The sequence below is a fragment of the Zootoca vivipara genome, chromosome 2 (assembly GCF_965207765.1).
Source record: "Zootoca vivipara chromosome 2, rZooViv2.hap1.1, whole genome shotgun sequence".
Lineage (NCBI taxonomy): Eukaryota > Metazoa > Chordata > Lepidosauria > Squamata > Lacertidae > Zootoca > Zootoca vivipara.
This window is the reverse complement of record NC_142584.1, coordinates 35,063,321-35,086,455: the sequence shown is the minus strand read 5'-3', so window position 1 is coordinate 35,086,455 and position 23,135 is coordinate 35,063,321. Positions and strand designations below refer to the sequence as shown.

At 41.4% G+C, this 23,135-nt stretch overlaps 1 protein-coding gene across 4 annotated transcripts in view; it reads right to left on the bottom strand.

The window, feature by feature from the left end:
- Positions 1-1,690: 1,690 nt before the first annotated feature.
- GLP2R (glucagon like peptide 2 receptor) overlaps positions 1,691-23,135 on the bottom strand; it is a 38,339-nt gene continuing 16,894 nt past the window's right edge. For all 4 annotated transcript variants that reach the window (XM_088661629.1, XM_035104607.3, XM_035104608.3 and 1 more), the window contains 12 exons: positions 16,648-16,738; positions 14,901-15,005; positions 14,035-14,156; positions 11,820-11,926; positions 10,374-10,548; positions 9,230-9,389; positions 8,630-8,690; positions 7,686-7,755; positions 6,687-6,775; positions 5,132-5,270; positions 3,737-3,778; positions 1,691-2,582 (listed from right to left, as the gene is read on the bottom strand). In XM_088661629.1, coding sequence (XP_088517755.1) covers positions 2,244-2,582; positions 3,737-3,778; positions 5,132-5,270; positions 6,687-6,775; positions 7,686-7,755; positions 8,630-8,690; positions 9,230-9,389; positions 10,374-10,548; positions 11,820-11,926; positions 14,035-14,156; positions 14,901-15,005; positions 16,648-16,738 — 1,500 coding nt within the window. In that variant the 3' untranslated portion in view covers positions 1,691-2,243. The remainder of the gene's footprint in view (positions 2,583-3,736; positions 3,779-5,131; positions 5,271-6,686; positions 6,776-7,685; positions 7,756-8,629; positions 8,691-9,229; positions 9,390-10,373; positions 10,549-11,819; positions 11,927-14,034; positions 14,157-14,900; positions 15,006-16,647; positions 16,739-23,135) is intronic.

Below are 23,135 nucleotides of genomic sequence, written 5' to 3'. Positions count from 1 at the left end.
CATTAATTCAGCACGTCAACAGTGCGATGAATCCCAGAGTGCTCAGGCTGGTCTCAGAGGAACTGATGTTTTCTAGCATGTAGGCTGCATGAGTGTAAGTGCAATTATATGGAAATGAGTTCCATTAATTTCAGTAGGATCTGAGTATAACTTTCCCTGGATTGCATCCAGCAGTGAACTGGGTGGCCATTTTAGGTTCATCTCATTCAATGACACAGTGTTATTCCCTACCAAGACCTGGTCCTCGTTAGAGACTAGGAAAGAACTGTAATAGCCATTAAAGACAGGAAGACAGGTTAAGCCAGCTGAAATTTTGTTTTAAAAGGAGCTAACTTTGCAGTATAAAGGGCATGGTCTTCGTGTCAATGGAATCCTACAAAACATTTGAAAACACAGAACATCTTACAAGGAAATAATAGCAACCCTCATGCAAGAAATCTGGATACGTACCATAAAATATACCTTGAGAGACGACTGGTCTTAAAAGAATAGCTCAAATGGCTGCAAAAATCCACTGTCAAGCAGCACAGTCTAGAATGAATGGCATTTTACTAAGCCACGTTATCGCTCTCAAGGATGTTGACCAGGTTTCTTGAATGATAGCTTTAGCTGATCTATAACTTGCTTGATAAGGTCCTAGAGTTTTATTTACTTCAGGATTATTATTATCTGCATATATATATTGGAAAGTGGCTCATCTGTTCTCTATAGGTGTAGCCACCTCCTGAGACTCAGCAGGATGGATTGCAGAGAATGCTTACCTTCCAAAGTTATGTATGGATTTGATCAAGTCTCTGCCAAGTCTCTTAGCTGGTGTTTCCTGCTTGGCAGGGGGTTGGACTGGATGGCCCTTGTGGTCTCTTCCAACTCTATGATTCTATGATCACTGATTTTTTAAAATATACTTGTACACTGCTTAGAAGTCATTGTAAATTAAGCAGCACATAAATTAAGAACTAATTACACATGACAAAACCAGCCTTTGGGTTTCACAGTGGGTACAATATATAAGGAAGGAAAACAATTTGGCAGCTTCCCATTTTTAAGTCTGTGAAAATACATGTTGTAAGATCAACAGCTTGTGAAATAAAAATGACAACAGGTAACACGGCAGGCCTGGAGCTGTGTGGGTACATAGCTAAGCAGTTGCTTGTGATTTCAAGATGGTGTGAAGCAGCTTCTGGTGGACCTAGGGTTACCCATATTTTCTCCTCCATGAGGAGAAAAGCAGCTCGGGGGGAATTCTGAGGAAAGGCATGGCTGGTGGTAAAGGGAGCAAGCACACCACCCATTTGGTCCTCCACCTCACTCCCCAGGCTGCTGCTTCTTAAATAAAAATGCTGTATTGAAAGAAAATGTTACATGGATCTGGTTGCAAATTCTAGCTTGGCCCTTTTCTGCTTGCTTACCTATTCACTTGCTCTCTCATTAACTCATCCTGAAGTTGTAAATCACACCACACTGTCTGGCTGTTTGACAAATAGATCTGTTTGGGTAATGTTGCCCCCGCTTCCCTCCCATTTTTTTTCTGGTGACTTTGAAGCTTCTTGGATTTTTCATCTCCAGTCATATCAGTTTTCTCCCTGTTAAGAGGCGGTATAAAGATGTTTAAAATAAATTTGCAAAGTGGAAGTAATAATGACTCCTGTTGCAGGTCTGTTGGTAGGATAATGGAAGACAGAACCAGAACTTTGTATATTACATGTATTAAAAGAAGCATTAGCAGCTGTGCCCTAAAAACAATTCCATTCAGCATTTCATAATTTTTACAGCAAAGCTTAGAAAATGTGCTTACAAATATATACAATCCCACACGTTCCTAAATGTGAATCCTGTTCATTTAGTCATTGTTGTAATTCAGCTTCTTCTTTAACAGTATCACAAAAGCAACGGTTTGTCCTTTCTGAGACGCTGCAGAGCAATCCTGTGGGATCAGATTGATGGCTCCAATAGTGGCGGTCAATGTTGGGAAACATAAGAGAAAGAGCAGGCTGTTTCAAGGTGTTCAGTCTATTCCTTTTATTCCTGATTTCATATCTGGTTCTTGTAGGACCAAGGGGAAGCCATTTTCATGCAGTTACCAGGCTTTGGGGGGGGGGGATTACCTGGGAAGAGTCAACCTGGGGGGAAATGCTAAGAAGCTATTTTCACCATCTTTTTCTTTCACGGGCTCCCCCCACCTACTTCCAGTGGTTCCCACATGGCACATGATGCAAGATCCCTCATTGATCTAATCAGGCATCTTAGTTTTTACCTTTGTTACAAATCGAAATCTCGCTTTCTTCAAAGACTTCTTCGGTTGTCTCCCCCATTGTGACTTCTCCTTCACTGCTGTCTGAGAGGCTTGCTCTGGGAATATGCTTTAATGCGAAGCTTAGCTCCGCTTTGCCGCCTGTCCTCTGCTTTGCCACTTGTGTGCTGTGAGGCTGAGTCACCTCCAGGGAGAAGCAATTATTGTTCGAATGCTCTTTCTTTGAACATCTCCCCAGGTGCTTGATGTTCTTTCTGAGAAAGCACGGCATGCAGACAAAGGGGGATGCCAGCAAGAAATGGGACCACTTCTTGCGCAGTTCAGCTTTTACCTGGAAAAGGAAGGAAAGCAAACAGAGCAGTTGAGATGGATTGCAGCATGTAGTATAAATGCTTCCTTGACCCGTCCTAGGGCTTCTGTCCTTTCAGATAAGCCTGGAACTTCTTGGTTCGGGTATGCTGTGGCTAGGTTACCCTACAGCAAGAGTAGGGAATCTTTGGGCCTCCAGGTATTGCAGAACTCCAACTTTCATCAGCCCAAGCAAGCATGGACAATGGCCAGGGATAGTGGAAGTTAGAGTTCATTCCCCACACCTACCCAACAGGCTGAAGTCCTGACTGCTCGAGTAATTACAAGTAAAGTATACTCTGAGACCTGCAGCACAAAGTACAACCTTAGGCCTCTCTGCAGTGTTTAGCACAGTACACCTGCTCCTAATGCTCCTTTCAAGAAGTCCTGATCTACTTTACATCTTTCCCCCTCAGTGTCCCGATATGTTCCCACAGAACTCCGTGTGCATTTTACACAGAGAACAGGTTTCTCATTGATGTTATCACAACACTTGGACAGTGTACACAGACATGAATTGTTGCCATTTCAATGACTTCAGCATGTTTTTTTACAGTGCAGCAGCTGAATATTGTGAATATCACTCTGTTTATGCTGCTGCCTCCCGTTCTCCACATACCGGTATCTTTCTGCCATCCTTACTTCCTACCGGTTTCTGCCTCCTGCCCTCAGTGAAAAGGGGAGGAGAGCACTTCCTGGAGAATGAAAACCTTGATGTAATGGAATGTTCCCCCTTCCATCTGGGCTCAGCTCTACTCCAATCTGTTGCACATAAGGACAGGTTGGTGCACCTCCTCATAATTAGAGGTGCAAGGGCAGCATCCTAGCCTTTTGCTTGGCATGCATGGGCAGCTTATTGCAAGTTGATCTATTTACAAGTACGGTAGGTACCCTATATTGTTGTTTCAAGGAGCAAGCTGAAAGGGGTCGTGTTCCTTGCATGATATCTCCAACTACTACAAGGAACACAATGGGAAACTGAATAACTCTTCAATATATACTAACTGATATAAAATGCCAGGTGACCACCAAAAACGTCACACAGGACTAAGTGCAAGCTGCACCAGTCAGTCTGTTGTGCAACATCATTCAAGAGAAACAAGTGGTTAGAAATGAAGGTCAAAAAGGATATTTTACCTCTCCATTAGAAAAACAGTATAACAGTGCTACAAAAAAACCCTGGAAGGGGAAAAAGAGAGAAGGTAAATTAGATCTGGATGAAATTTGCCAAGGTACAATTCAACTACCGGTACAAGCTTATGCAATCACAGAATATTGTTCCTAGAAAACACCTGAAACCTGAGTCATCATGCTGCTAAATTGAACATTAACACAACTAACTTCCTCTTGCTCAGAAATCATCTTTATCTCTCAGGTATCACATGATGAGGCACCAGTACCCCAAACTCTGTTTTATTTTTCTTGGAACAATTTTGCTCGAGGAAATGACAGGCTTGCAATTTTAAACCACTAAGGTTGGTCCCATTAAATATATCACTTTGGCCTAATCTGTGCATTTCACATTAGGATGTGCAGGAAATATTGCAACTGAAGATTAGGGCAAATTTACATGTATAGCTTGTGAACTTAACCCTCCCAAGGATGTGATTGTGAGACCTTGTAAGAGCAGTATCAATTTTTCCCCAAAAGCTCAGTAGCTGACCCCCCCCAACCCCACTTAGTATTGACATGCTAAAAAAAGTAGTAATGCAAGAAACATGCATATTGGACTGATATACATCTTGCACCTGGTTCCTGCTGGCAAGAATTTAAGGACATCTAAGACTCAAAGCATTTCTCCTCAGGCAGATTTATATATGAAGATTGAAAGACACTGCAAAATTTCCCATTGAAAAAAAAATGGAACTAATGGCAACTCTTTACTTAGTCCAAATGTCTCATTCTTTGGGACCAACAAATCCCCAAGCAAATCTGAATTTGTATTTAATAGTTAATGAACTAGCTGCAAAGTAATTTATTGCATTTGTAAACTAGTAGAGTCTAGTACAGAATATGGTATACCACATGTCTTAACAATGATGATCATTTTTAATTTCTAATACTTGCTATTCTGAAAGTTGTTTCCTGAATTGCTATTTACCCAGCTAACTCATCGAATTACATAGTCTGTTCCCCGAATTTTCCAGCATTCGTTTGCAAACTCTCACCAGCTATTTATATTCAAGAACATTTTCCACAGAGTTCTTCTTGAGAACAATATATCAAAGAGTGCTCCTTCCCTCCCTCATTCGGCAATATGTCCAGCAACTATGATTTACTGATGTGACTCTAGATGTCTAAAAGTTATACACAAGCAATTTGGAGCTTTCTCAGGTAAATAAGCATTATATTATAATAGTTGTAATATTCAACCCTATGTTGTCATTTTCTTTGAAGATTTTTTTCGCTCTCCGCTCTATCTATGGTTTTAGTATGAAGATTATTATTTCTTTTCATCATATATATTAATTAATGCCCTTTGTTTATTAATTAGTGGTAATAAATAATGCCCCTTCCAGCACAAGAACTTACTTGGAAGGAGCCGAGGGTCAGCTGAATGAAGACTTTTATGTGCCTGGAAAGACCATCAATTCTTTCATCCACAATGAAGTTAAAGACAATCTCATGAATCCCAAGCAATGGTATTAGCACAAGGGTTGATCTTGCCAGTCTTAAAAGAAAAATAACCACAAGAATGAATTCAATCCTAGAGAAATCTCAATGGAATCATGATATTATCCACGCACCTCCATTTGTTTGGTGCTAGCATTAGAATCATCAAACCTCATACATAGATATTGATATATTAATGCAGGGGTAGTGAATCTGTGATCCTACCAATGTTGTTTGTCGCCCATCAATCTCAGCCAGCATGGCCAATTGTCAGGGATTATGGAAAAACAACATGTGGAAGGCCAGTTTCCCCACCCCTCTTATTAAGGATATATTGAAGGATTTTAGTCAAACCTCCAGCAACATGAAATTGTTGAATTACAATTTTATCAAGAAGTTCAATGCTGTCACTTGTGGACTGAATAGGAGCAAAGGCTTTTTAACTGTACTATGTATCTGTATTACCACTAACTAATTATCATAGACTGTACTTCATTTCTGAATTTCAATTCCTTCTGACTTCACTGCTTACAGCCCCTGCTCTCCAGACATGTAGATAAGTACCTGTAACTCAGGATAACACTTCATTCTTCTTCATAGTAAACTAACTTGCTAGTCTTTAAGGCAGGCACCCCCAAACTTCGGCCCTCCAGATGTTTTGGACTACAATTCCCATCATCCCTGACCACTGGTTCTGTTAACTAGGGATCATGGGAATTGTAGGCCAAGACATCTGGAGGGCCGCAGTTTTGGGATGTCTGCTTTAAGGTGTCACTTTCTCCCTGACATATTAATTTTATGGGCATAAGTATGTTGCAGTTGTTTTGGAGATGACAATTCACCTGAAGTGGTACAGCCCAGACACAGATTTATTGTCTTAGTGAGTTTACCATTATTAAACAAACTAGGCACTTATCAGCCTTTTGTTTCTTCAGTGACCGACCCCAGCAAGCCATTGCCAGGCTAGGCTCATGAGAAAGCTAGTTAGCATTGTTTTCAGCCCTTGCTAAAGTCATGAATTTATGAGTTTGCTCAAATTCTAAACCTTCACTGATTGTAGAGATTACGAAGGGTCTGCCTCCCAACTCATAACAATAGAGACATGTTCTCTGACTACTATTGAAACTTTGTAAGTAAAATATTCACCTACATGCAAAACAACATGGCTGTGATATATTCTAGCCTAAGTATGTTCATAGTGAATGCTTGTTTAAAGGTGGATAAGGCTGCCCATGGTAAGATGTAACCAAGCGTAAAAGTGCCTGGTGCAATCAGCCATTGTGCAACTCTGCCAAGAGATAGTTAGAATCTCGTCCAAACCTCTCTCTCCAGCACATGTAACAAAGAAAAATAGACATGTAGGAAATTATTGTTTAGAATGAACTGGAACACAACCAGTGGATTCTTCTTTCAGTTTAAAAAGTACTGTAGAAGGCTAAGTAGATTAGTACAATTCTGAGAACGTAATATTTACCTGAATTTATAATCACGAAAGCTCATTTGCTGGGCTTTAAGTTTGGAAAGTAGCAGCTTCACAATTTTTAGAAAGATGCAGAAGTTAACCTTCAAAGAAACACACTTCTTGGTTAGTTTCAGTAAATGCAATGAACGTTATTTGGCAATGGGACAATCACAAGAAATTAACCACAAGCAACAATTCACAGCACAATCTTAACCGTGTTTACTCAGAAGTAAGTCCTATTGAATTCAGTTGAGCTTACTCTCAGGTAAATGTGTTTAGTATTGCAGCCTCTGAACGTGTGAATGCATTGTTTCTAGAGATTTCCTACCCATCTCATTTAGACAATTTCCCCTGCCATTTCTCTTATCTCATTCTGCCGCCCCACCCCCTTCTTTACGTCAGGCGATCCAAGATACTTTTGATCTTTATTAATGATTGCTGGAACAGGGAGCATCGGTAGCAGGTGGAAAAGTACCCTTGCCAATATCTTATGTATCATACACACATAATACCTGTATACATGTTTACATGCTCTCATTTATTTGAATGGGTATCATAGCATGTAATCTCTCTTTTTAAAATATAAATGCAAACTCATTTGCTTGTTCATGTTCCCAAGACTACCTTGCTCATATCCTTCTCTGAGACACTCTCTGGTTCTCATTTTTCTGATCTCCTGAATTTTGAAGCTAGTTTCAGTCCATGTATTGCTTCAGGAAGTGCAGATTCAGTCGGTTCACAGTTTATTGCAAACTTCTCCCCCACCTTTAATCCCTGTCCTGCCTCATGCCTTCCACAGCCATTTTGTTCAATCAACCCTTGCTTTAAATTATTTAGGGTTAGTCCAGTGTCTTTATTTTGTAAAAATACAGAGAGACACAAATCATGGAAAGGCCAAGTCAGTTTCACCCTGCTGTGTACCAGGAGATGTCTCCCCTTGCAAATAATATAACAGAACCATACAACCACAACTGTATAAAGAATTAATCAAATTTATGCAATGATGCTTACAACAATGGAAAATAAAATGGGCCCTCGAATAATCCACCAGAATGCCATGTTGTGATGTGTTGCCCAGCATCTAGGAAGTAAGTCAAAATTATTCTGTCAGCTCACATAAGCACAAATGGCAAGCCACATTATTTTTAAATAGATTTGGATAGGACCTGTGAACCTGGTTGCTTTTTTTTTTTTTTTTGGCCAAGAGGACTAATCAGATTACTCATCAAGATTACATTTTTTCAAAATCAATCGTAAACAATAATCCATTCCTAAGCAAGTAATCCCAAGGCATGCATTTTCCCATAACACAAGACAATTATTCTAATGGTCTTGGCCGTAGTGGGCTGTAATGCAATTTCTTATTTTTATAATGAGCTTGCTAATGGAGGCTTAAGCAACTGATACCTATGGAAGCAAATGATGATGACTCATTTGTGTTCCACTACGTGCATCTAAATGCCAGGTTAACTTCACTTAATTCCTTTGGTTTAGCATTAGGAACCAACGGGGTGTAGCATGAGGTCTATTTATTAATTATACTTACATCCCACTCTTTCTTTCAAAAGCTCAGAGCAGCTTGTATCAAGTTCTCAGTGGCCTCTTGTTCAAGCCCTGATCAGGCCCACATCAGCTAAGCTTTCCTATATCATTCACAAGACTGATCTTACTTTGTCCACATAAACATCAATAATAGGAGGATTAGAAAATCAGAAACTGGCGGTGCTTGGGTGCGTGTATGTGTTTTAGTAAAGTCACTATCACTATCTGGCTATATACAGTACTATAGATCACCATCTCCACAACATGTTTACAAATGACCACCACAGAGCAAAATGTTTTTCTGTATCCATCCTAAGACCTTTGTTTAAACCAGCTGGTCATGCCTTCTATTGTCTTGGCAGAAAGTGAAGCAACAAACCAAGCCAGAGGAACATTTGTAAACAGTCACTTACCCCTCATACTCCAGTTGGTATTTTGTTATTCCCCAGGAAGCCACAAACAGAACTGGAAAACCTGGGAAAAATTGAGATGCAGGGACAATGTGACTTCACAATGGGCAATATGTAACAGTTGTTGTGCATGTGGACTAAATGATAATGGAGTAGCTGGAATATAGGGACGGGAGGGAATATTACTAATTTGTGTACAAGGCAAAGGCTATTGATCACAGCAACATTTTTCTCTTGTTGATTCAGTCATACATTTTTGTAACCCCCTCTTTATCCAAGGACAGTCTCTGAGCAGATAAAAGCAGCAACAAACTTAAAAGAAGAGTATGCTTATAATAATCTGATGTCAAAATGAAAGGCAGGATTTGGATCATTTCTCAGGTGGTGATTATTATTTATTCAGTTTATTGTACATTTATATTTTGCCTTTCCTCCCAAGGTAGCCCAGGGCAGCTGTGACATATAGAGGAGTGGCTTATCTTCAATATAGACATGGCCTTCGTGGCTGCAGCTGCCTTGATGGCATGGGTTTTAGATTGATGCTAACCAATCCTGAAACAATGGACTATAAGCGCTGCTGGAAAAAAACATCTGTATATTTACCCCATCCAATGAAGATGTATCTCAACAGCAGATGTTTCTCAGAGAGCACAGTGGCTACCAATAATCTATGGAGATAAATCCCTTCCACTAAAATCCAGAAGAAATTTGCCCCAACAACATAATGCATCAAAACCTGTGCCATCCTGCAGAGGAACAACTTCTGTGGAAATGAGATAGTGAGAAGAAAAGTTAATATTGAACAACTGTCAACAGCAAAGTAAAACTTGGTACTGCCAATTATCAAAATACAGCTTGGTACATACAGATATGTGGAATTTTTGTTAAGCGAGTCAGATACTTGTCAGTCAAAATGAATATTTGAAAAGCCCTATTCTTCTGAAGCAGTTTTGTTAAATGTTAATGACTACCAAGCTCTGTGGCTGGGTGGTTCTCAAATGGGGGACACTATCAGCAGGGCCCAGACACCTTCCTTCTGGACTACCAAGCTAGCCTTCAAACGAAACAAGCTGCTAACTTGGTCTCTGCTGCATGAGCAATGCAAAGGCTCAAGAGTCCAACAGGGTCAAATCAGCCAGAGTACAATCTCAGAGTTCTCAGAATTCCATGGGTAGAAGGCTTGATTGTTAAACTACTCTAGCAATTGTAGCTCTGCGAGGAGCATAAAGGGGTCTCCTAAAAACTATCTGCGATCCACGGCTGTCAAAGTGGTATAATTGTGCCTTAAAGGCATCTATATTGTGAGTGGTATGTGCTGACCGCAGGCCATCTGAGGAAGACAGCATACACCTGTGTAAATCTTCTGGATTTACCTTATTTGCTATTTACCTTATTTTTAGATATCTTGTTTTATCTGGTTTTTAACTGGTGTACCACTTTAGTTTGGTTTTTTTTGTAAAAAATAATAATCATTCTATAAGCTTTATGGATAAATAAATAAACGGATGGATTTTCTAGCTATTTTCATACTTGTGTGCCAGTAACCATCATACAAAAGTAAGTATGCAGAGCTTCAAACTTGCTAGCAAAGGATGCTCAGCATGAAATGAAATGCTTTGAATGAGTTCAATCAACAATAGTTTTCTAGCAAGCTTTGCAGCTACAAAATTCAGCCATGAACACATAGAAACTCCAGGTATCAATGGATGCTCTTTCTTTCACCCACTTGCTTTTAACAATGCCGTACCTCTGGACTTGAGAATGATATCCATCCATTTAGATCATTTGGCTTTTCAGAGTCCACATAAAGGAATACGTAAGTGCTGTGGGTTGTTCTGTCTTTGATGAGAACTCCTGCGGCTCGCAAGATGAACGCAACAAACAGATTCATATGGATGTAGTTCCTTGTGCAGTGCAGTTTCCTGTGGAAGAAGAGAAGCATCCTCTTAAGAATCCACTGAGGTTGGTTTTATTCTGATCTGAATAACAGCATGTTCTTTCCCTGCTGTAAATGTTCTTCCTTCCTAGTGGGGGCTTAGCGGCTATGGGTGCTAAGGACACCTGGATCAGCTAGGCTTGCATGTTGTGCCAGTAGCATAATTTCTGTCTTATCCTACACTGGGCTGAGCCCACCTGACAACCAAGAGTATAGGGGCTCCCATCTCCGTTGCTCATTTTCTGTGAAGCAAGCAAGGAAAAGAGGCAGTGGCAAAGTTGGCGTAGTATTGTGTGGTTTACAACATATACTCTCTGCAAAGAACTGCAGAGCAGGGAATGCCTGCTCCTAAATAAGATTGTGTGTGTGTGTGTGTGTGTGTGTGTGTGTGTGTGTCCCCCTCCTATTGGGCTGATGAGCAAGAGGACCTCACTGCTGCTGTTGCTATTAGATGGCCTCGTGCTGCAGCAGAAAAAGACAAACACTACTTAGGGTGCAACTACATCTCTCATCCCAGCCAATAATTTGCTAAGAATGGGAGTGCTGAGACTAGTGGAACACTTACAGGAGAAGATCAGCAGAAGGCAGATGCTTAATTCATGCTGACTCCTGGCTACAAAGATTCCCACCCACCTCTGCCATTTCCACCCTAGCTGGGTTAATCTCCAGTTTTGGAGCACAACTGCTTTGCTGGGGAGGGTTACAAACTGCTCGTGTGAACATTTTCAGGGGAGAATCAGTAGGCGGGCAAGCATTAATAGGAATCATGTCCAATTAATTTATTTTCTCCTGTGGGTGTTGCTCATTTGTTGCAATACTATTGTGAAGGAAACATTAGATTTGGAACCTTGTTAGTCAACATCTAGTTTATCCCTCACACAAGGGCCTACATGACATTACGCAAACTTTTGCCTTCTTTTATAATGCTCAGGTAACAGGTGGCCCACTGATAATATCTGATCACCACTCCATCCCTCTCAGCTGCCATGATACACAATGCAATTAAAACTGTTCAGATTTCATGGTCTCATAGGTATTATATGACCAGGGCAACTTCGGCATTATTATTAGGTGAGCGGAACCTTTGATTGATCTGGGAAGAGGGAAGTTTCTCTCACTTTGTCCAGGATGACACCAGCCATCATTTAACGTTAGATTATAATGCAAACCCAGGTCCAAATCCCAGCTCCTGGCAGTTGGAAAATGTACCACTGGGTAATTCCAGAACACCATGTTTTACTGAAAGATTATACTGACCTGAGCAACATCAGTATGAAAAGCGCTAAGACAAGGGAAACCAGAGAAAAAGTATATCCCACAGTATAAATGTACAGGGTGGAGATCCATAATGTTTGTTCTTCATCCTAAGAACAACAGAGAAGCAAAGGAGTTAAATTGATGTAAAGTCTGGGAAAGAGATCATGCCAGGAGAGAAAATTCTGTAGAACAGCAATGTGAAATTTGTGGTCCTCCAAATTTTGTTGGACATCAACTTCCATCAGCCCCAGTCATATGGCCAATGGCCAGGGATGATGGGTGTGGTAATTCAAAAACATCTGGAGGACTACAGGTTTCTCATCTCATCTGTAGAAGATCACTCTAGCACATATAACTCAGGGCTCATTCAGACTTCATTCTGTGCCATGTTTTTAGGTATAGGTCCAGGCTTTAAAGCTCTGTGTCTAAGCACTGTGGTTTTGTTGTTGTTGTTGTGTCTTGGTGCTTTCCCCAGGAAAACCTGCATTTTTCTGCTGAATCAGAGCCAATCGGCAATTGGGCTTTCCAAGGATTGCTGTTTGCTTTGATTCATACCTAATTAACATATCCTCTCCTATCTTTCTAAAAATTACTACGAGCCATCACTGTTTTGGAAAGCAGATGTGTTTATCAGACATTTGTGGCAACCTATTATTAGTCATTACTTAAATGGAACCTCTGGTTACCTGATGCTGAGGGCAATCAATATGGCAAGATGATGATCTCCTTTATGCTGTCTTTGTAAGCTTACAAAGGTACCTAGGTATACAAGTGCATTCTGCTTGTACAGCCAGAGAGAGAGAGAGAGAGAGAGAGAGAGAGAGAGAGAGAGAGAGAGAGAGAGAGAGAGAGAGAGAGAGAGAGAGAGAGAGAGAGAGAGATGATCTGTCCATTTTGTTTCCCCTCCTCCTGGATGGACTTCCATGTGGGAATGTTGAGGGTGGCAGGAGAGGATATTTATTAATATCCTTCCTAACTTGTGTTAGCAAGTTTCTTTACTTAGCAGAGTTTACATTCCCCTTCTTACTCACAGCAGAAAGCTGGTTGCAGGCTCGTTAGAACCTCTTACTATTATGCAATTCAATCTGCCTCAGATTGAATTGTATGTTCCTGGTAAGATCCCCTTTTAAATCCCTCCTAAAAGAATAAAGACACCACAGTCTTATTCATAAGTAACAAAAAGTAGTTCTACTTACGATCAGTGTGATCCTTGAAGGCAGGCTTTAGGCTTAAAGTTACAAACATATACAAACAGGTATATGGGAGATGACCTGGAGGACTGCTTGGGTGGCAGCCAGCAGTTCAGTCCAGGAAGTTCGCAGGACGAAAGGAAGATGGAAAAGAGGGAGGGTGGCAGCATGCCTTGCCTTTTACCAGGTCTGGAAAGGTCAAGCCCACCCACTAGTCACATGAAAGGAAGGATGCTCCAGCCAGGTGTAACAGGAAGTTCGACTGGCTGGACCAACATCCCCTTGCATGTCCACTCTAGGGGAAAAAGGAATGTTATATTTGACTGCTCCCAGTGGATTACATCCCACATTCCACACCATAGCTGCCAAGTTATCCCTTTTTTTCAGGGATTTTCCATTATGCTGAATAGGCTTCCTCGCGAGAAAAGGGAAAACTTGGCAGCTATGTTCCACACTTACATTCTGTGAATCATTTTGGAAATTGTCCCAGATGTGCTCTATCTACGACCTAGATTAAAGGTTATACTCATTGTTTTGCAGAGTTCCATATTATGTGCATGGAACTCCTATCCATATGTAACTAGTAGGTGGAAAGTGTGTGTGTGTTTAAAAAAAGCTAAATTCCTTGTGAGAGCTCATTACATCTCAGAGTAGTTTTGTGTGGCTGGAATAGTCATATGTGCATATTCCCTTATGAATTTGTATGTGCCATATGGAAGAAAGGGTGAAAGTGAAAATTATTATATTTATATATAGTGCCTCTCTCTTCTATTGGCTTGACTCATTCTCCCCATATCTTTTAGAACCAGCTCAGCAGTCAGAAATCCAAGAAACATGGGGGGGGGAGGGAAAATGTGTTCAACCCAAGCATCCAGCCTGAGTTGACCCAATTCTCTCTTCTAAATAAATACATAGACTACCCATTTTCAGGTGAAGTACTCAGTGGAAACAATTTGATCAAGAGGATTTCCAGAGGGGATTAAGCAGGTTACTGTATTAAACCATAAAAAGGCATCTCTACTCACTTTTCTCTGGTAGTGGCTGTCCCCAGAACATTCAGTGCGGTTATCCCAGACCACAGTGGAGTTTTCAACTTTTTTCCAAATCCCTTGGTCCAAGCAGATTCTGTATACGTTTCTTGCACTTCCTAAATGTAAACAGACGCAGGCTCAAAGGTCAAGCCACACATTTCATTTTTCAGACATGGTTTAGTGCTGTCATCCTTTCATCACTTGCCTACAGACCCCTGAAAATGGAGACTTGGCTGGATGTACGTGGCTCTTTGTAATGTCTGTTTATTTGGGAGGTAACTGTAGAAAGCTTAATATTTATCAATGGATTAACACTGTCAAATTCTCCTAATTCCTTGTTTCTAAAGCGCCTGCCAGTGCTTAAACCCAAGGGATAAGATTGTATTTCACATAATTCCATCTTACATGCTTTCGATTATTTGTGCTTGGGGTTGAGAAGCAGTAATTGATATTGTATAATTAACCAATTCAGGACTGCAGGAGGATTAAGTGAATCTGGCCACCTTCCCTCTTTCATTCTTGTATGATCTCGTTGGCTCCTTTAAGGCTTGCTTCCTTGCCTCCCAATATTGTCTCCTTACTACTGTAGGAGTCTGCTGGCTAGATCATGTTTCTACCTTGGCTGTACATCATAATCCATACATCATACTATGTATGGAGTGGGGCAGAATTGGATTTCTGAGTATGTGTCAGTAGAGATTTGATTCAAGTATTTCTTTAAGAAGCTGCCCTACACCATCAGTGTTGAAGAGTCTCAGTTAGCAGTTTCTTTGCATGACTAGGATACCCAGTACAGAACTCTAGAAGGAAAGAGAAATTACAGCTTTGCAATGTGCATATATTTCCAAGTCTTGCCTTACCATTTTCTATCCATGGTAAATAATGTGGACAGGGAACCGAGACTATTCCTGGGGGTGAATGAGGCCAGCAAACAAATTCATCAAAACTCCCATTGCAGTATATTCCTGAGAGAGAGGGAGAGTCTTTTAACATTCACTAAAAGATACAGGCAGCTGATCACCAAGGAATGCAGTGTGTTCAAACCAAGCCATATTGATGTTGCACCTAAGATACATAACTCCGCACATCTTGTAGTATTTAAATTAATACCTCCAAATGAAGTTTACATCTTGATCATAAGCAGGGCTCAAAAGCAGGAGGGGATGCCACTCCACTGCTCTACAACAGACATAACAGAATCTGACCAAACTTGAAATGAAACCTTACGTTCCTTTTTCTTCCACTTTGAGCACTGAACATAAGATGGTGATTTAGATTTCAAGCAAAGTTCTCAAGAACATTTATCAATCAAACCTTGGGGACAGGGGCATGAATGGAACCAAGGCATCAAAATTACTGAAGCGAGCAACCAAAACAAGCACGAAGCTGGCTGATTATCATTTTGACCACATCATGACCACATATATCAACAGGAAATGAATGTAGGTGAGTGAGAACAAATATAACAAGATGTTCCCAAGAGGCCAAATGGTTAGTTGAAAGGATTAGAAATGAGTAATCAACAAAATAATGATGATAGCATTCATACAGAATACCTCAGAAATTTTTATGACAACACATTAATATTATTATCTTGGCCAGATCACATCCTCATACCAAATGTCAGCAGGAAATGAATTAAGATGACTAAGAGAAAATGAAACAAGATGTTCCCAAGGAGGTTCAGTAAATAACAACAACAACAAACAGACATTTGCATAAATTATCTCAGTAAACAGCCACCTTAAGGTAGTAGTAGAAAAGTACTATTATCACAAACGTGATAACCGTATTACAACCGTATTACAAATGAAAGACTAAGGCTGAAGGAACAGTGGCTTGTCTATGCAAGTTCTTGTTTGAGATTATATTTGAACTGCTGACGATCCAGCTTACACTCTCAGTCTGCACTGCACCAGCTTTGACAATACTGTTGGCTGTCAAACAAACAAGAACATGTCATAACAAATCCCTCTCCCTCTGAGAGACTGAGGATACCAAGGGTTTAATCCTTAGGCCCTGAGAAGGATAGTCTCGGGGCGATATAGCCAATATTCCCATCCCCACTGCCAATGAAGCATTCATTGCCCTGACCCAACTGATGGTAGAGGCCAAATGGGGGCCTTTCAGGGGTGGTTCAGGGGTGTGGAGGGAGACTGAGAAAGTGACTTGACACCAAAGGATCCAAAAGCTGTTCTGATCCCGCAATATGCCGTTTTAGCATAAATACATCCCATTCTTCTCCCTAACCTGCTCACCAAATTCCCACCATTTCTTGCTCTTTAAACCATTTTGGTGAGAAGCCCTACTACTCATGATCTTTTAGCTATCACTGGGCAGTATTCGGCTAACACATCCCACCAATGCAAGGATTTCCACTTGCAAATGGGACTTTCATTTCTCCCCTCCCCCATGCACCCTCCCCAAATCTGCTCCACAGGGTTGAGGGAGCCCCTAGAACAGATTGCAGGGAAAGAGGGAGGGTGAATGCTCCACTGCAGTGTAGTGACGTTAGGTTCATGTACTGCTGATTTGGACACAACACACTTCTACAAGCTTCGCAAACTATTATTAGTATGTTGACGATGGTGAAGGTGGCTTTCTTACCTGGGCTGATCGCAGACTCGTGCAACATTTTCAAGCATGCTTCTTTATAGTTAAGCAAGTTCACTCTTATTTTCTCATAAGATCCTTCAGCCTGCAAGCAAAGAAAACATTCCATATGAACCATTTGAATATGGAAGTTAGTTGCTTCCCAAAAGGTGTGTTAAGAGAATGAGGTCAGCATTTTATATCTGTATTCTGGCAACAGCTCGCCCAACCCGCACTTCTGCCACTAAGCTATGCTCTTGGGGAAACACTTCTTCCAACACGTTTCCCTCAGCAAAGTAAATAGGACATGTTAATTGCCAGTTACAAAATGTTTGACATGTCAGCTCTTAGGCACTGTGGCAGCTTAGTGAATGGCTGATTTTTAACATTGGACATGGAACAAAATGTTACTGGATGACAGATTGAGACAGCTAAAGTGGAGAGGCTAAACTTAAATGAGAGGTTGTCTTCAGGAGTTGCATCCAGTCAAATATAATAACCCTTCCCTTAGTATTTGAGGTGACACATTGTCAGTTTACCAGTGGCCAAGCAGTCCGAAGGATGCAAGTTCATATTGGCACCCCATGCTCTCTTCTTACCCCGTTTTTATCTCCCAGCAATGTTTTTTAGTTTTCTTTAATTACACCCTGAATAAAATATTGGGGGGGCACACCTGCATAATCAATCACAAGACACAGTGTGCACACACCATTTGCATGGCAATGCCCATCAACTCCCCCCCCCAAGCCACCTCAAATATGTTACTGGGAGGGCCAAAGGTACATTGGCCCCTAGGAGTTGGCTCCTATGCACCCCACACTCTTTAATCATTCCTTCGGGTTCTTGCATACCTCCATACTGAGAATGGGTTCTGGTGTGGTGGGAACATAAGAAGAGGCATGCTCAATCAGATCAAACACTGATCTAGCCCAGCATCATGGTTCACACAGAGGTGAACCAGATGTTTATAGAAATCCCACAAGCAGGAGTCTTCTCCCACTTGTGCCAATCTGTGGCTGGAAATTCAAGAGGCCATTGAAAGGCAGATTCATGGAGGGCAAGTCCAGTTGCCTTTGATAACCATCTACTCAGCCTTGCCCAACCTGGTAACCTCCAGATAATTTTGGAGTACAATTCCCATCATCCCTGACCATTTGCCATGTTGGCTGAAGCAGATGGGAGTTGTAGTCCAAAACATCTGGAGGGCACTAAGTTGAGGGAAGATCAGTGTAGTTCAAAGTCATGGCTGTTTCTCGTTTTGAGGGATGCTGTGGAAGAGGACAGAAGATGGAATTAGCATAAGGGATATCCATATTAATGGTGTTTATAGACTTGTTATAATTTCTGGAATGTATTGAAAGACTGGAATGTATTACTGATGTCTTTGGCTCCCTTTTTGTTTCTGCTTCAATATTTCATAGCTGTTTTCTGTGATGGTTTTGTTTTATTATTGATTATGTATTTTAATAACATAAAAGAAGAAAAATGAACATATTTTTAAGAACACTTAATACAAATCCTGTTTTCTAAGATCTCCCAAACACAACTGTAAATAATTGCATCCGCTGTGGCTTTGCTAACTGCTGTATTTAGATAGTTGAAATCATCCTCTAAATACTAACTAGAGGTAATTCACCAGACCTAAGCCAAAATGTCAGGTGTAAGTGGAGCCTACTTTTAGACCTCTGGCAGTATTAGCTTAGTCCATGAAGTCTTATTACACCACAATAAATCTGTCTATTTTTAAGGAGCCATGGAACTTTTTGATATTTCTGCTGCAACACGCTAACATGGCTACCCCTCTGGGAACAGTTGCATTCAGGCTGCAATCCTACATGCAACTCTTACCTGGGAACAGGTCATCTTGGATTTAATCCAGTGACGTTTCTGCACAAGCAAAATGACTTCCACTCACACAACACAACACCCCTCAATCTCACGTACCCCCATGTCTGCTCTAGAGAGTTGGGGGAATCCCCAGAGCAAATCTGGGGCATGTGTGGGGCACAAGTGGATACGGATAGGGAGGGGAAGTTCTGTTGCATGAGGGGAACCTGGTTCTCTTACACAATCATTTACAACCCAGTGGGACTTACATCTGAGTAAGCGTGTGCATCTTAAAAAGCAGAGACATCACCTTGCTGACAAAGGTCCGTATAGTTAAAGCTATGGTTTTCCCAGTAGTGATGTTTGGAAGTGAGAGCTGGACCATAAAGAAGGCTGATCACCGAAGAATTGATGCTTTTGAATTATGGTGGCTGGAGGAGACTCTTGAGAGTCCCATGGACTGCAAGAAGATCAAACCTATCCATTCTGAAAGAAATCAGCCCTGAGTGCTCGCTGGAAAGACAGATCCTGAAGCTGAGGCTCCAATACTTTGGCCACCTCATGAGAAGAGAAGACTCCCTGGAAAAGACCCTGATGTTGGGAAAGATGGAGGGCACAAGGAAAAGGGGACGACAGAGGATGAAATGGTTGGACAGTGTTCTCGAAGCTACTAACATGAGCTTGACAAAACTGCTGGAGGCAGTGGAAGACAGGAGTGCCTGGTGTGCTCTGATGCATGGGGTCATGAAGAGATGGACACGACTAAACAACTAAACAACAACAACAACAAAGTGTGTGCAGGATTGTTAGTATAGCATAGATATAGAACAGCAATTGAACACGACTGCTTTTCTCCAGTTTAAATGCTGCAAAAAAATTAGTCTGCGCATATACATTCATACAGTCTTCTCTTTCACATCTCTCTCCTATTCTTGTATTTTTCTGTAAGGGGGAAAATCTGAGAAAAGCAACTTCCTACTGTATCACCAGCCAAGTGATCCCATACATTCTAGAAAAGGAGATGAAACAATGGATACACTTGGAGAGACACATAATCGAAAACACTCCCACCACAGCATACCCTTTCCTCCAAAACAAAGTAAATAAAATCCCCACAACACTAAACATGTTCACACAGACCATACTTAAAGCATGGAAGGAGGAAGGAGGCAAACTGTCCCCAACCCCATCCCCACTAATCCCACTAGCTCACCACCCACTTATCCACCACACAGCACAAAATCTCCAGACGAACACCTGGCAAGCCAAAGGCCTATATCGCCTAGCAGATATAGGCAAAGGCCTATATAAACCCCCCCCCCCCGCACAAACAAATCCCACTGCAGCCATCCAAAGACAATCAACCACACCCTAGGCCACCCCAACCTCTCTCACCACCAAGGAAACATAACAAGTGAATAGAACAAGAACCTACTCAAGTGACGCCGGCACAAAGCCCCACACATACACTAAGTAAAAGAACATAAGCTTTACCACCCGCCTCTCTCCCATCCTTCCTCTTTTCCCCCAACCCTATGCTGCCTATAACACCAATGCCTTACAACAAATATAACTGATCTGTAGAAACCACAACCTGAAGAAAGAGACAATGCTTTCGTAAACGAGGAAAATCTTTGATAAAAATAATTTTAAAAAACAAACACAAATGTGACACATCTGATTGTGACTCTGCTCTCATGAGACAGACAAGGCAGTTTTGATCAACTTTGACTTGAAACTTACCAGTTTCACAAACTCTGCCATTCCTGATATAAGTCCCTTGCATCACTTGAGCATGCAGAAACACAATATATGCACCACCTTCCTCAATATGACGTGAAACAGAAATGCTGACCTTGGCAATAAACTTTAATGTCTGTGAAACATCAAAACATGCCCCCCCCAAAAAAAACCTCTACAACTTCCCACTTACATTGTTCTTTCCTTCTTTCTCTCATATTGGCCTTCCTCCCATGTTTTTGCCTTTTCTATCTTTCATTCCCATTCCATTTTTCAGCGCAGAGCCAAGCTAACTGCTGACATCTTTGGGGGGAGACAGAATCTTCTGTTACATACTTGACATCTTCTGTTCCTGATCAAAGCAGTTTTGGTATGTTGACAGGTTTTATCTTATCACTGAGGCATTGCTGTCTACTGAAATGACAGGCGTATAATAGAAACTCTTCTCTACTGGCAGCTCCAGTGGTGTTGCAAGGTAGAATATTCAGAGACCTCAGACAAGTCAGACATACACATTCCTCTTCCTCAACAACTGGTGCCCCCCATCCTACTGATGTTTGTCCCTTAGTAAGTCTGTCCACTTGAACTCACAGTAATCTCATGTTCAGGATGAGAGACCTTCCCAAAACAGTAAACCAAAATTTACAAATGGAGGAGTGTTGATTAAAGCTGCAATCCTAAACAAACTTACAAGGCAGTAAGCCCCTTTGAGATCAATGGAACATATGACTATGCAATCATTCATAGGTGTGCAGTAAGTGATGCTAAAAAGTGGTTCTAAACCCAAAGGCAATATTTTGATATTTATGTAACTTGGTAATTGCAAAATTTGAGTCATCAGCACATTTTTGCCTACCCTCTAAAACTGCAAGCTAGAACGATATACTGTAATCTCACTTGGTACCATGCTAGTTGATTTATATTTAAATGGGTACTTATTTCCCAACTTTCTAGTCTGTTGAAGGGGACAAAGTTGGGAAACATAGATTTGTGAAAGTACAGACAGAGTCTCATGCACTCTAAGGCCATATATTTATCATCAATATAAACTGGTTTAGCTGCCACAGCTTCCCCTCAAAGAACCTTGGAAATTTAGTCTAGGGATCCTAAATAAACAGTTTTTCATACACTTACAAAATTCCCTGCCCCCAAGACACCCCTGATAGCATCCACTGCTGTTAAATGTGAGGAGTAGGCTTGCTTTAAAAAACCCCAACCAATTGGCTGAATTCTCCTGCATCAAAAGGAAATCAAATTGATTGACTTGAGTGACGATACGTCTGCCTACCAACTGACACTTCCTGAATCTGGCATGGTCAGTACGTGACACAAATTTGATGGTAGAAGGCCCCACTTAATAAAGTGAATGGAAATTGGTCATTTATCATCTATGTAATATGTAATTGTATCTTGCAGCAGCAATGGTTCTGGCAGAGTGGATGAGTGATGTTTTTGGTTAAAATGGTCCATTAGCGTTCTGTTGTCACTCTGACTCCAAGTGTCATAACCTCTGGTTTTAAACAATGAAATATGACTGATTGTCATTAATTGGCTTGAGGGCAGCCGCCTGAGTTGCAACCCAGTTAAGGAAAAGTACTTGAGTTGAAGATGATGGAAGGGATGTCTGCCATCTAATGCAATTTACGTTTTTAAACCAATTTAACTGCTATCGCTTTCCTCTACAATATTCTGCAGATTGAAGCTGAGTGAAGTTGTTAAAGGTCCATAATCTGCCCAAAGAGCTACCATTCCCTGTTATACAGGTATGGCCTCTTCACAACTGACACCCTCCAACACACACACACACACGTACACCTATGGAGGGGAGGGGGAGTCATGGGAAGGTGAGAAAAGCCCTGCTAGATCTGGCCAATGGTCCACCTAGTTCGGCATCATGTTCTTATAGTGGCCAGCCAGATGTCTCTGGGAAATCTGCAAGCAGGACTTGAACTCAAGAGCACTGTCCCCTCCCGAGGTTTCCAGCTGCTAGTATGCAGAAGCATCACTCCTTCCAAGTCTGGAGGCAGAGCATAGCGAACATGGTTAGTAGCATGGAGTGGCCCCAGAACTCCATAAAAAGAAAAGGATCTTCAAGCACTAAAGTTCCTTTGAGGATTAGCATTGACTGCTAAAACCACGCCAGTTTATATGGCAGGTGTGCCACTATTTCTGTTGACTTACACAAGGCCTTTGATTCTGCTACTTTGGTTTAACCGGGATCTGGAGTACGTCGCCAGTGTTGATTGCATGTGTCATTTAATTTTTTTCATACTAAACTTTTTTTTTTTACATCCATATAGGAATTGGAAGTATCCAAGAGAACCTTTGGGATGATCTTAACCAAAAATGGAAGATGAGTTTCTTTTGGACAATTGCCCAAATGGCCGGGTCAGCGTTTTGAACAGATGCCCACCCTTGCGATCTCCCTTGAAAGTGACTGCCCATACAGAGAAGTGTTCCAGGGAAAAAGCTGTTTGTCATGGAGCTGAATTAATGCCCTTCCCACATGTGTGTGGTGTCTCGAGCTGTTAACAGCTTGGCAAATGTCCCTGCGCTGGCAGGGAGACACTGAACAAAATGCTTGCCTTAAGCTTCAGCAAGGAAGAAATTTCATTCCAGGGTTGGTTGCTAAATTCTTCAAGAGAAGCACAGAATATGAATAGAGTTATCTTTTCCTGTTTTCCATCCAGCAATTCCCTGAGCGTTGCACTGTGAACTTTTGACCTATTTGGCCAACTGTCTGCAACTTGATCATTCTGTGCCCTTCATTTGGCAGAAACGCACTCTCCTGCCATGCTCTTGTGCAGTCCTGTGGGATTTGTGCAGAAGAAGTGTCCAGCAGTTTGTGCCCTGTGCGAATGAGTGGGCATGTGCATTCAATTTAAATGATCTTCCTCAGGCATTAAAACAAGCCAACTCTCAGCAGCTTTCTGTCT